This window comes from Peromyscus californicus, unplaced genomic scaffold (genome assembly GCF_007827085.1).
Source record: "Peromyscus californicus insignis strain IS unplaced genomic scaffold, ASM782708v3 Scaffold_23__1_contigs__length_62951481, whole genome shotgun sequence".
Lineage (NCBI taxonomy): Eukaryota > Metazoa > Chordata > Mammalia > Rodentia > Cricetidae > Peromyscus > Peromyscus californicus.
The window spans coordinates 59,069,120-59,084,055 of record NW_026294534.1 but is presented as its reverse complement, the minus strand read 5'-3'; the positions used below and the strand labels follow the sequence as shown (position 1 = coordinate 59,084,055).

At 37.1% G+C, this 14,936-nt stretch overlaps 1 protein-coding gene across 3 annotated transcripts in view; it reads left to right on the top strand.

Moving 5' to 3' along the window:
• Positions 1 to 14,936, top strand: part of LOC128119183 (zinc finger protein 431-like) — a 52,634-nt gene that overhangs the window by 13,512 nt on the left and 24,186 nt on the right. Inside the window, exons 2-4 of one of the 3 annotated variants that reach the window (XR_008221488.1) lie at positions 8,576 to 8,702; positions 8,889 to 8,949; positions 12,990 to 13,113. Coding sequence is in view for 2 of the 3 variants with exons in the window: in XM_052752431.1 (XP_052608391.1) it covers positions 8,576 to 8,702; positions 8,889 to 8,949; positions 10,123 to 12,277 (2,343 nt within the window). In the remaining variant the exon portion in view is untranslated. Of the gene's footprint in view, positions 1 to 8,575; positions 8,703 to 8,888; positions 8,950 to 10,122; positions 14,495 to 14,936 lie in introns of those variants that run through there. The other 2 variants (XM_052752433.1, XM_052752431.1) reach the window with 2 other exon arrangements.

Here is a 14,936-nt window from a genome sequence, read left to right as displayed (position 1 = left end):
AGAATTCAAGCCAGGTGACCTTGTTCCACCAGGGGCTTACTGTTGCTTGGGTTTATAACTGGATTCCTGGGAGATTTAGGGAGAACTGAGAGAATAAGGAGTCAGAGAAGAGAAAAGAGAATGGAAGAACTAGATGGGTAAGAACTGGAGAGGAACAAACTGAGATGGGGAAGAACTAGATTGAAGGGCTAGAAGAGAGTACTAGAGGAATGAGATGGAAGATGAACAAGAGCCAGATGAGAAAGAACAAGATGAGAGAGAAGGAGAAGGAGCTGGAGCTGATATAGGAAAGAACTAGATGGATGAGAACTTAGAAGGGGCAGAACTAAGATGAAGGAATTTAGATAGAACCTAGAGGGGACAGCAGATAAATGTAGAAAGAAATCAGGCAAGAAAGGAGCTAAAAATGAGAGCAGAATAGAAGCTTATATAGAGAGAACTGACACAGAATAATGAAGTGTATGGACTAAGGAGTTTTGTGTACATAGATTCATTTTTTTTCATCAAAGATTAATTATCAGCTGGTTGTAGATTCTTCCCAGACCCTAGGAGGGGACTATTGAGGGGCTGGACCTCCGTAGTCCCCCATAGGTCCTGGTGTTCCAGGCAGTGTCAGGGGTGGGTTTACTTTCCTGGCATGGGTTTTAGTATAGACTGGTCATTGGTCGGCCACTCCCTCAATCTCTAGGCCACCCTTACCCCCGCACATCCCATAGGCAGGACAGACTATAGGTCTAAGGTTATATGTCTGGGTTGGTTTCCCACTCCTTCCATTTGAAGTCTTGCCTGGTCAAAGGAGATGGCCAGATCAGGCTATGTATCTGCTATTGCTAGGAGTCTTAGCTGGGGTCATTTTTGTAGATTCCTGGGAGATTCCCTTGCACCAGGTTTTGATCTGACCTTGAGATGCCCCCTTCCATTAGTCTCTTTCAGTACTTCCCCCTTGGTTCCCTCCCCCCAACCTGGTGCACTCATGTTCCCTTTTCCACCAGCAATCTACTCACAAAAATCTCTTCTATATCTCCCCTTCCCAGGGAGAGCCAGGCATCCCCCACCCTTTGAATCTTCCTTGTTACCTAGTCTCTCTGGGTCTGAGATTGTAGCATAGTTTTCCTTTATTTTACAACTAATACCCACTTATGAGTGAGTACATACCATGTTTGTCTTTCTCGGTCTGGGTTACTTTACTCAGGATAATTTTTTTTCTAGTTCCATCCATTTGCCTTCAAATTTCCTGATATCATTGTTTTAAACAGCTGAGTGATACTCCATTGTGTAAATGTACCACATTTTCTTTATCCATACCTCAGTTGAGGGACATCTAAGGTGTTTCCAGGTTCTGGCTATTACAAATAAAGCTGCCATGAACATAGTTGAGCATGTGTCCTTGTGGTTTGATTGAGTAACCTTTGGGTATACACCCTAGAGAGTGGTATAGCTGGGTCTTGTGGTAGATTGATTTCCTGTTTTCAGAGAAACCACCACACTGATTTCCAAATTGGCTATACAAGTTTGCACTTTGATGAGTAATGGAGGAATGTTCCCTTTGCTCCAATCCTATCCAGAATGATCTATTACTTATATTTTTGATCTTAGCCATTCTGACAGGTGTAAGATGGAATCTCAGAGGCATTTTAATTTGCATTTTTCTTATGGCTAACGATGTTGAACATCTCCTTAAGTGTTTCTTGGCCATTTGAGAGTCTTCTGATAAGAACTGTTTAGATCTGTCCTCCAGTTTTTTTGTTGTTGATTTTTTTATTTATTTTACATACTGACCACAGTTTCCCCTCCCTCCTCTTCTCTTGTTCCCTCTGCCCTCTACCCTATTTTTAAATTGAATTATTTGATTTGTTGGTCTAGTTTCTTGAGTTCTTTATATATTTCGGATATCAGCCCTCTGTTGGATGTGGGGTTGGTGAAGATCTTTTCCCATTCTGTAGGCTGCTGTTTTGTCCTATTGGTGGTGTTGTTTGCCTTACAGAAACTTTTCAGTTTCATGAGGTCCCATTTATTAAGTGTTGATCTTAGTGTATGCATTATTGGTGTCTTGTTCAGGAAGTTGTCTTTTGTACCAACACATTCAAGGCTCTTTCCCACTTTTTCTTCTATCAGATTCAGTGTATCTGGATTTATGTTGAGGTCTTTGATCCACTTGGACTTGAGTTTTCTTCAGAGTAATAGATATGGATCTATTTGCATTTTTCTACATGCCAACATCCAGTTAGACCAGCACCATTTGCTGAAGATGCTTTCTTTTTTCCATTGTATAATTTTGGCTTCTTTGTAAAAGTCAGGTGTTCATTGGTGTGTTATGTCTGGGTCTTTTATTCAGTTCCATTGATCCACCTGTCTTTTTATGTCAATACTATGTGGTTTTTATTACTACAGCTTTGTAATAGAACTTAAAATCAGGGATGTTGATACCCCAGAAGTTCTTTTACTGTTCAAGATTGTTTTAGCAATCCTAGGTTTTTTGTTTTTCCATATGAAGTTGAGTATTGTTCTTTCAAGGTCTATAAAGAATTGTGTAGGGATTTTAATGGGATTGCATTGAATCTGTAGATTACTTTTGATAAAATGGCCATTTTTACTATGTTTATCCTACTTATCCATAAACATGGGAGATCTTTTCAACTTCTGATATCTTCTCCAATTTCTTTTTTCAAAGACATGAAGTTCTTGTAATACAGGTCTTTCACTTGCTTGGTTAAAATTACACAAAGATATTTTATATTATTTGAGGCTATTGTAAAGGGTGTTAGTTCCCTGATTTCTTTCTCACCCTGTTTATCATTTGTATATTGGAGGCCTACTGATTTTTTTTACATTAATCTCATATCCAGCCACCTGACTAAAGGTGTTTATCAGCTGTAAGAGTTTCCTGGTAGAATTTTTGGGGTTGCTTATGTATACTATCATCTGCAAATAATGATATTTTGACTTCTTCTTTTTTGATTTGTATCTCCTTTATTTCCTTTGTCTTATTGCTTTACCTAGAACTTCAAGTACTATATTGAATAGATATGGAGAGAGTGGACTGTCAGGGTACACTGTTTAGCTCAGGTTGGTTGAAGAAAGAAGGCACTCCCCAGATGAAATTTTAAGGCCTATGTGGCAGCAGGGAGGTCCAACCTCTTCTGATGGACTGAACCCAGCAAATAGCCATACAAAGGTATATTCATTGAAAGTTACACAAAGTATTTCCTCATACCAAGGTCCTTAATCTAATTTACATGTCTTACTAAAGGAAAGCATCTTATGCCCTCATGACTTTAGTCCTTTATTATGTATCATTTGCCATATACAATAATACAAGAGCCTCAGGTGTGCATCTTGTGATTAAAGTCATGGGATGGCTACAATGCCACTTCAGGAAAACAATCACTGTTTCCCACAAGGATTCTTGAAGGTCAAAGTACTTCTAAAAAAAGCTGTTCATTCTGGTGTCTACCCATATAGTAATTCTGCTAAATTCCTACACAACAGTGGACAGTCTTGTTTTGTTCCTGATTTTATTGGAATTACTTTGGGTTTCTCTCCACTTAATTTGATGTTGGCTGTTGGCTTGCTGAATATTGCTTTTTTTAAAAAGATTTATTTATTTATTATGTATACAGCATGTATGACTACAGGCCAGAAGAGGGCACTAGATCTCATTACAGATGGTTGTGAGCCACCATGTGGTTGCTGGGAATTGAACCCAGGACCTCTGGAAGAGCAGTCAGTGCTCTTAACCTCTGAGCCATCTCTCCAGCCCAGCTTGCTGAATATTGCTTTTATTATGTTTAGGTGTGTCCCTTGTATCCCTAATCTCTCCAATACTTTTAATATGAAGGGGTGTTGGATTTTACCAGAGGGTTTTTCAGCATCTAATGAGATAATGATGTGGTTTTTTATTTAAGTTTGTTTATGTGGTGGGTTACATTGAGAGAATTTTCATATGTTGAACCATCCCCACATCTCTGGGATGAAGCCTACTTGATCGTATGGGTGATCTTTTTTATGTGTTCTTGGATTTGGTTTGCCTGTATTTTATTGAGTATTTTTGCATCAATGTTCATGAGTGAAAATGGTCTGTAGTTCTCTGTCTTTGTTGAATCTTTGTGTGGTTTGGGTATCACAGTGATTTTGGCCTCATAAAGAATTTGGCAATGTTCCTTCTGTTTCTGTTTTGTAGAATAATTTGAAAAGTATTGACATTAGCTCTTCTTTGAAAGTCTGGTAGAATTCTACACTGAAACCTTCTAGCCATAGGCCTTTTTTGTTTGGGAGACTTTTAATGACTGCTTCTATTTCCTTAGGGGTTATAGGTCTATTTAAATTGTTTATCTGATCTTGATTCAACTTTGGTAAGTGGTATCTGTCAAGAAATTTGTCCTTTTAGATTTTCCAATTTTGTGGAGTACAGATTTATGAAGTATTATCTTATCTGATCTTGATTCAACTTTGGTAAGTGGTATCTATCAAGAAATGTGTCCTTTTAGATTTTCCAATTTTGTAGAGTACAGGTTTTTGAAGTATGACCTAATGTTCCCATTTTCATTTCTGATTTTGTTGATTTGTATATTCTTTCTCTGCCTTTTAGTTAGTTTGGATAAGAGTTACCTTTTTTGTTGATTTCTTGAAGAACCAAGTCTTTGTTTCATTGGTTCTTTGTATTCTCTTTGTTTCTATTTTATTGATTTCAGCCCTCAGTTTGATTATTTCCTGCCATTGATTCCTCTTGAGTATGTTTCCTTCTTTTTGTTCTAGAGCTTTCAGATGTGCTGTTAAGTCACTGTATGAGATTTCTCCAAATTCTTTATGAGAACACTTAGTGGTGTGAACTTTTCTCCTAGCACCAATTTCATTGTGTCCCATAAGTTTGGTCATGTTGTGCATTCATTTTCATTGAATTCTAGGAAGTCTTTAATTTCTTTATTTCTTCCTTGACCCAGTGGTAACTCAGTAGAGAGTTATTCGCTTTCTATGAGTTTGTAGGCTTTCTGTTGTTTCTGTTATTATTGAAATCCAGCTTTAATCCGTGGTGGTCTGATAAGACACAGGAGGTGAATTCAATTTTTTTTTTTGTATCTGCTGAGTCTTGCTTTGTGGTGATGTATGTGGTCAATTTTGGAGAAGGTTCTATGAGGTACTGAGAACTGGTGTTTGGATGAATTGTTCTATAGATACCTGGTAGGTCCATTTGATTCAAAACATCTTTTAGTTCTGTTATTTCTCTGTTTAGTTTCTGTCTGATTGACCTGTTCATTGGTGAGAGTAGGGTGTTAAAGTCTCCCACTATTATTGTGTGGGGTTCAATGTGTGATTTAAGTTTTAATAATGTTTCTTTTACAAATTTGGGTACCCTTATATTTGGGACATAGATGTACCAAACTGGTGGATTTTTCTTTTGATGAGTATGAAATGCCCCTCTCCATCTCTTAATTAAATTTGGTTTGAACTCTATTTTGTTAGAGTTTAGTATAGCTACACCAGCTTGCTTTTTAGGTCCATTTGATTAGAAAATCTTTTTCCAACTCTTAACTTGAGATAATGTCTCTCTTTGATGTTGAGGTGTGTTTCTTGTATGGAGCAGAATGATGGATCCTTTTCCATATTCATTCTGTTAGCCTGTGTCATTTTATTGGTGTATTGAGCCTATTGATATTGAGGGATATAAATGACCAATGATTGTTAATGCCTGTTATTTTGATGTTGGTACTGTTGGTGAGGATAGTGTGTGTGTCTGTGTGTGTGTTTCCCTTTTTTGGGTTTTGCTGGTGTGATTTTATCTATTTCTTGTGTTTTTGTGGGTGTAGTTAACTTCCTGGGTTTGGAGTTTTTCTTCTAGTACCTTCTGTAGGGCTGGATTTGTGGATAGGTATTGTTTAAATTTGACTTTGTCATGAAATATCTTGTTTTCTTCATCTATGGTGATTGACAGTTTTGCTGGGTATAGTAGTCTGGGCTGGTATCCATGGTCTTTTAGAATCTGTAAAACATCAGTGCAAGCCCTTCTGGATTTTAAAGTATCTATTGAGAAACCTGGTGTGATTCTAATAGTCTAATGGTGTGATTCTGCCTTTATATGTTACTTGGACTTTTTCCATTGCCACTTTTAATATTCTTTCTTTGTTTTGTATGTTTAGCATTTTGATTATTAAGTGGTGAGGGGATGTTCTTTTCTGATCCAATCTATTTGTTGTTCTGTAAGCTCCTTGTACCTTTATATGCATGTCCTTCTCTAGGTTTGGAAAACTTTCTTCTATGATTTTGTTAAATATATTCTCTGAGTGTTTGAGCTGGGTGCCTTCTCCTTCTTCTATTCTTATTCTTATGTTTGGTCTTTTTATAGTGTCTCAGATTTCCTGTATGTTTTGTGTACAGAATTTTTTAGATTTAAAAATTTTTTACACATTTTCTTTGACTGATGAATCTATTTCTTCTATTGTGTCATCAATGCCTGAGATTCTTTCTTCTATCTTTTGTATACTATTGGTGGTGTTTGTGTCTGTAGTTTCTTTTCACTTACCCAGATTTTCCATATCCATGATTCCATCTGTTTGTGTTTTCTTTATTGCTTCTATTTCCATTTTCAGGTTTTGAACAGTTTCTTTCAGCTGTTTGTGTTTTCTTAACATTCTTTTAGGAATTTATTGATTTCATCCAACTTTTTTTGTTTGTCTTTTCATCAGTTTCTTTAAGGGATTTTTTTTCCATTTCCTATTTAAGGACATCTATCATCTTTATAAAATCATTTTAAAGGTCATTTTCTTGTGCTTCGGCTGTGTTGGATTGTTCAGGTCTTGCTGTCAAAGAATGTTGGTGCCATAGTGCCCTTCCTGTTATTTTGTTCTTACACTAGCATTTATCCATCTGGATTTGGGATAATTATAGGTGTTGATTTGTCTTTGTTGGATAGTTGCTTTGTTCCTTGGTTTCTATTTACTCTCTGGTCTTCTGGCCTAAATGGCCAAGAGTTTTGTTGACTAGTGAGTCTTCAGTCTTCTACTAGTGACTAATGGCCCACTATGGTGTTCCCTCTGGAGTTTTTGGAGCCCCTAGATCTGGTCTGGCCTCTGGTAAAGTGGAAGTCTTTTTCTGAAGTTGTAGGTCAGGAATTGGAGCCCAGAGGAGGGTATGCGGTCTGGGGTTCCTAGGACCAGCCTAGCCTCCAGTACAGCTGCTGGGTCTGGGGTCCCTAGATCTGGCCTATGCTCTGGTAAATCTGAAGGATGCTTCCAAAATTGCTGGCTAGGATATGCAGCCCTGTGGAGGGGGTGCAGTCTGGGGTTGTTGGGCAAGTTTTAAAGAGTGTTAGTGGGCAGTGGGCTGTGATTCTGCCTGGCCTCTGGTAAAGCTGAACAGTCCTTCTAAAGTAGTAGGCTGGGATATGGATCCCTAGGAGGGGGTACAGACTGGAATTGTTGGGTGATTTTTAAGGAGTGTTAATGGGCAGTGGACAGTGTCTTACTTGGGATACCTAGATGTGGCCTGGCCTCTGGTAAAGATGAAGTCTTCAGAAGTTGTAGGCTGAGATGTGGAGCCCAGAGGAGGGGATGGAGTCTGGGATTGTTGGGCAGGCTTAATGGTTAAGTGGGCAGTGGGCAGTGTCTTATCTGGGGTCCAGTAAAACTGCTGGGGCTGGGGGTCCTACGGTGAAGCTTAGGGGAGGAGAGTCTTGTTTTGATTTTTTTAAATGAATGTATTTTACCTGTATGCATGCATATGCACCACATGTGTGCCTGTTTGCATGCATATGCACCACATGTGTGCCTGTTCCTCACAGTAATCAGAAGACAGCCTCAGAACCCCTGAACCTGGAGTTATAGATAGTTGTGAGCCCCTATGTAATATTTGCAATTGAGCCTACCTCTTCTGTGAGACCAGCAAAAACTATTAACTACTGAGCCATTTCTCTTGCCCTATGTTGTTTATTTATGATCAACATTTATATTGCTAATGTTTTCACCTGCCCACTTGTAACTTTAAATACACATTCCCTTTTAGTAAGATCTCATTAATGGTACCATTTAAACTGGGACATTTCAGATTTTTGGGAGATGAATACAGAACTGGAGTGAATGCATAACTCTTGTAGGAACTTTAGTAAAACCTCTGAGTTCTTTCTATCTTGTCTGTTTGTTTGTTTGAGTTTTGGAGGGGAGTCCTGGAACTCATTGCATAGACCAGGATGGCATCCAGCTCAATAAAATTCACCCGCCTCTGCCCCCTGAGTCCTGGACTTAAAGACATGAGCTAATACACCCAGATTACACATTTTTTTTTGGAGTTAGTAATTGTTTATTCAGTTTCTCTGATGTGTACTCAGTACTGTTGATCTGTTTGCTTCTCTCTGTCTTTATGTCTGTTAACTGACATTTTCTTATTCAAAGGGCATAAAAATGACAGGGGTGAATCTCCTTTTCAGTTTCCTTCTAAAGTAATTTGGTAATTGCATTAGAATTTCTGTGTCATGGAATAAGTATGGGAAGCACCAGAATTATATGAATATATTATCAAAGAAGGATACATTTACAGTATTGTCACTATCATGCTTTCCGTTGTACACATGTATGGGATATTTTAGAATGCAGTGACCTATGATGATGTGCATGTTGACTTCACTCGGGAAGAGTGGGCTTTGCTGGATCCTTCCCAGAAGAGGCTCTATAAAGATGTGATGCTGGAGACCTACAGGAACCTCACTGTGATAGGTAAGACTGTGAATGTTCCTTCCCTTTCCCAAATAAGGGGATAACTGTTTCTTCTGTAATTTTGACTGATAAAGACTAAGAATGAGGTGAATAAATCAGGCAGGGTTCTAAGATAAACTGATGATAATAACTTATTTTGCGTAATTTCCAATAATATATCATACATTTTCTGGTACTATATTTTAGGCTACAATTGGGAAGACCATAATATTGAAGAACATTGTCAAAGTTCTAGAAGACATGGAAGGTAATTTTTATCTGCAAGTGGATACAAATGTGCCTCTGAAGAAATTTTAATATTCCTGGAAGTTTTAAAGAAAGCAACAGTATAAATAAGCACAGTTTTAAGTGTATTGATAATTATTAAATTCTCACAAAACCATGTACTTCAGTGTCAGGGAGCTGGTTTGTGTTTGTAAGGCATTCTTCTAAGAAAGAAGACAAGGAAACAACACTTTAACAGATATCACTATTTTAACCATAGCTCCATGATAACTATGCTATAGAACTACCAATATGTTTACTTTATATGATTCCTATATTGCAAAGACATACATGTAGAGTAGGTGATAAGTATATGTCCAAAATCTTCTTATAAGCAAATTGTTCATGGTAAAGCTAGTGTTACTCATATGCTTGTAATGACTTTGCTAAGTTTAGTGAGCAGGGCAGTTTTGCTAAGGCAGAGTGAGCAGAGACTCAAGAACATTGTTGCGGAGAAACCTAAATCCATAAACCACATGTCTTTGAGGAACAAGAAGTCAAACTGTGTGAAGGCAATGTGGAAACCATTCAGTTGTTATTTTTCTTTTCATAGGTATATTAGATGTCACAATAGATACAAGCCATGTGAGCATAGAGATATTTAAAGAAGCAATGTACCTCTCTCTCTCCTAGAATAATTAAAGGATGTATAATAGTCCCCACTTTAAGTAGACTTATAGAATGTGATACAAGTTTGTGATTAATTGGTTTTCCAACTGCATCAGGAATACATTAGCAAACTCATACCGCACAAAAGCTCTATGAGTATTAGGAATGTGGAAATTCATCTGTTTGTCCTGGTTCACTTTGCAAATGTAGTATGACTCACACTATAGGAAAATTTATGAATGCAATTAGTGTGGTAAAGCTCTGAATTCTTCAATTCACTTCAAATATGTGAAAAAACTCATATGGAAAAAGGATGTTATAAATGTGAGCCATGTAATAAAGGCTCTTACCATCACAGGTATTTTCAAAAGTGCAAAACAACTTATAATGAAAGGGAATACTCTAAATGTAAATAAAGTGATAAAACTTTAAGATCTGATTCCTTTTTACAATTAAGCCAAATTGTAAAATTAGTTCATTTAGGTTAAAAGATTCATCAGTGTAATGAATGTGGTAAAGTTTATACATGTGGCAATTTTCTTCATAGGCATGAAAGAAGTCATACTGGAGAGAAACCCTCTGAATATACTCAATGTGCTAAAGCCCTTACATATCACACTCATCTTCAAAGACATGAAAGAATTCATACTGGAAAGAAACTCTATGAATGTAATCAGTGCAGTAAATCCTTTGCATGTCACAATGGTCTTCAAAATCATGAAAAAAATTATAATGAAGAGAAACCCTATGAATGTAAGCAATGTGGCAAAGCCTTCACATGTCAGAGTAGTCTCCTAAGACATAAAATAACACATACTGGAGAGAAACCCTATGAATGTAAGCAATGTGGTAAGGCCTTTGCATATCGTAGTTATCTCCAAATACATAAAAGAACACATACTGGAGAAAAACCCTACAAATGTAATGAGTGTGGAAAAGCCTTTTCATGTCATGCTCATCTTCGAAAACATAAAAGAACACATACTGGAGAGAAACCTTATAAATGTAATGAATGTGGTAAAGCTTTTGCACAAAACTGTAATCTCCAAATACATAAAAGAACACATACTGGAGATAAACCCTACAGATGTAATGAATGTGGTAAAGTCTTTGCACGTCATGGTCATCTTCAGATACATAAAATATCACATACTGGAGAGAAACCCTACAAATGTAATGAATGTGGCAAAGACTTTGCACGTCATGGTGATCTTCAAAGTCATGAAAGAATTCATACTGGAGCAAAACCCTACAAATGTGATGAATGTGGTAAAGCCTTTACACGCCACAGTGATCTTCAAAGTCATGAAAGAACACATACTGGAGAGAAACCCTACAAATGTAATGAATGTGGTAAAGTCTTTGCACATCACAGTTATCTCCAAAGACATAAAAGAACACATACTGGAGAGAAACCCTACAAATGTAATGAATGTGGTAAAGCCTTCGCATGTCATGGTTACCTTCAAATACATAAAAGAATACATACTGGAGAGAAACCTTACAAATGTAATCAATGCGGTAAAGACTTTGTAGATCACACTCATCTTCGAATACATAAAAGAACACATAGTGGAGAGAAACCCTACACATGTAATGAATGTGGTAAAGCCTTTGTACGTCATAGTTATCTCCAAATACATAAAAGAACACATATTGGAGAGAAACCCTTCAAATGTAATCAGTGTGGTAAAGCCTATATATGTTATAGTCATCTTCAAATACATAAAAGAACACATACTGGAGAAAAACCGTACAAATGTATTCAATGCGGCAAAGCCTTTGCACATCATAGTCATCTTCGAAAACATAAAAGAACACATACTGGAGAGAAACCCTACAGATGTAATGAATGTGGTAAAGCCTTTTCACAAAATTGTAATCTCCAGATACACAAAAGAACACATACTGGAGAGAAACCCTACAGATGTCATGAATGTGGTAAAGCCTTTTCACGTCATGGTCATCTTCAGATACATAAAAGAACACATACTGGAGAGAAGCCTTACAAATGTAATGAATGTGGCAAAGACTTTGCACGTCATGGTGATCTTCAAAGTCATGAAAGAATTCATACTGGAGAGAAACCCTACAAATGTAGTGAATGTGGTAAAGCCTTTACACGTCACAATGACCTTCAAAGTCATGAAAGAACACATACTGGAGAGAAACCTTACAAATGTAATGAATGCAGTAAAGTCTTTGCACATCACAGTTATCTCCAAATACATAAAAGAACACATACTGGAGAGAAACCCTACAAATGTAATGAATGTGGCAAAGCCTTTGCCCGTTGCAGTAAACTTAAAATACATGAAAGTACACATACTAGAGAGAAACCCTATGAATGTAATAAATGTGGTAAAGCCTTTGCACTTCCCAGTTATCTACAAAGACATAAAAGAACACATAGTGGAGAGAAACCCTACACATGTAATGAATGTGGTAAAGCCTTTGTACATCACAGTTATCTCCAAATACATAAAAGAATACATACTGGAGAGAAACCCTATGAATGTAATCAATGTGGTAAAGCCTTTTTACGTCATAGTCATCTTCAAACACATAAAAGAACACATACTGGAGAGAAACCCTATGAATGTAATCAATGTGGCAAAGCCTTTGCAGATAGCAGTCATCTTCGAATACATAAAAGAACACATACTAGAGAGAAATCCTATGAATGTAAGCAATGTGGTTAAGCTTTTATATGTAGCAGTATTTGAAATCATGAGAAAAAAATCATACCGGAGAGAAACACTATAAATGTAGTCAGTGTGGAAAAATTTTGCACTTCATGGTAGTCTTTAGACAAGAGTAAAACATTTAGTGTGTAATCAATCTGTTAAAGCCTTTGCACATCATATTAGTTTCTGAGAACCTGAAAGAACTCCTAACAAAGCAGATCTGACTATAAAGTATTTGATAAGATCCTTAGCCAACACAGTCAGTTATACAAGATTATTTATTCCAGAGAAAAAGACCTGACAAGGGTCAAAATCTGTTCAAGCATTATGATGTACATCTTTATTTTACTTGCACCTGTGAACTCATGTGAACAAAATCCCTATGAATTTAAACTATGAGGTAGCCCTTTTAGATTTCACTTTTTTCTTCAATTACATGAAAGAATTCGTCTGGTGTAAAACTTCATCAGTAGTGCCTTTTCTGTTGCTGTGATAAAATGTAATGTCTAAGGCAGCTTATAAAATAGTTTAATTTGGCTTATGGTTCCAAAGGGATATAGTATCACAATGAAAATGGCATGGCAACAAGCATCAGACATGGTAGGTAAAGCAGGAAGTTCAGAGCTCACCTCCTGAATCTGCAGCATGATGCAGAGAGAAGGAGCTGGAAAGGGTATGTGGATGTAAACTCTCAAGCCAACTTCCAGTGACATATTTCCTCCAACAGGATAGAATTTCTTAAATCATCCCAATGATACCACCAACTGAGAAGGATTGATTTCTCTGACTTTAAGCCTACATGCTTGTATTCTGTTCCTTGAACAAATTCATGATGCAGAAAAACTCCATAGGTAAGCCTTTAGATACCTAAACATCTGGGTAACAGGAATGAATGCTTACATGAGAAAAACATCCATGAGTGAAATTTTGTTCAGTGATTTATGTCTTTGTGTGGGTATGTGCATGTGCATGTGCATGCTGGTCCCCAAGATGGTTAGACCCTGTAATCTTCTTGTAGTAGCAATTATAGGAAATTGTCAAAATTCTGGCCTTGGTCCTGGGAATGAACCTGTCTTAACTGCTCTACTATGTCTCTAGCTCTGTAAGTATTTTAAAGCCTTTTTCTTTGATGTTAGGAATAGGAAGCAACTCATACACAAGAAAAACCATATTCATGTAAATGATTTGGTAAAGACTTTAGAAATCACAATTGCCTTCACTTTCAAGAAAAAAGTTTCATCTCTTTTTTCATCATAACCTTGAAGGCAGTGAATTATTTACCATGTTCACTCAAGTGTAATGGTAGAGATCACCAATTGTGGTTTGTACTTTGAAATATTAGGAATATGTATTGAACTGTACTGTATGTGTGGCAAACCCATTTACTGAAGTTTATTTGGTGGTTCACATTTTCCTTCTGTGGCTTCTGTTCATCTTCTAGTGTGCTTTCACCTGGTGATAGGTATTTTTCTGTTGTAATGTATAGAACGGGATGCCCATCATCTAAATGGTCCATCATTTAATTGAATATCAGGCAGTGTGTGATCATACTTTTCAAGTAAGGGAATATGTGAAATGGTGGTCAGTTGTTTTTCCTGGTTTTGCTTTTCATATATTCACAAATTCCCTTGACATGTTGTTTTTACCCAGCCTGGTTTGTATGTCAGTAAATAGTCAAAGCTACATTTGACCTCTTGATTCTCTTGTGTTATCCTCCTAAGTCCAAGTCTAAGACTAGAAGATATACCCCCAACATATCAAGTTTTGTGAACACATTTTAATAATGTTAATGTTAAAATGCCTAGTAGAAGTAACTATAAGAAACATTAAATACCTCCTGTGTGTATCCAAAGCAGCATTTTCATCTCTCTGGTAGAGATGTAATAAAGTAGGATAATCAGCAATCAACTGTATATCTCATAAATACTTTAATGGTTTGGTGGTTTGAAAGAAAATGGCCCCCAAAGGGAGTGTCACTATTAGGAAGTATGACCTTGTTGCAGTTGGTGTGGTTTTGTTAGAGAAAGTGTGTCACTGTGGAGGTAGGCTTTGATGTCTCATATATGCTCATAAAAACTGACCACTTCCTATTGCCTTTGGATCAAGATGTAAGGACTCTCAGCTCAGCCCCATGTTTGCCTGCATGCTGCTTTGCTTGCCACCATGAGTATAAAAGAGTAAACCTCCGAACTGTAAGTGAGTCACCCCATTAAATGTTTTTGTTATAAGGGTTGCTGTGGTCATGGTGTCTTTTCACTCCAATGGAAACCTTAGCTAAGACAATGTACTATGGGCATGTATATGTTCTTTGACATTTCATGCTTCTTCATATCTCCATTAGTTATCCATTGGCACATCATTTTGAAGTACTGCCTAATAATGTAACAGCAACAAAATTTATTTTTTAAAAAACTTTTCTGGTGTGTGTGTGTGTGTGTGTGTGTGTGTGTGTGTGTGTGTGTGTGTGTGTGTGTAATGTGATTATAGGTTTTTAGGCCATGACAGATATATGGAGACTGGAAGACAACTTTGTAGGATATACATTTGGCTATCTATATGTGATGATCAAAGTCAGGTTGCCAGCCTTGCACACATTTTCCACGGAGCCATCTAACTGATGCTCAAATACAATAAGTTGATAAATTGCATCAGTAAACTATTGTGTTTTCAGATG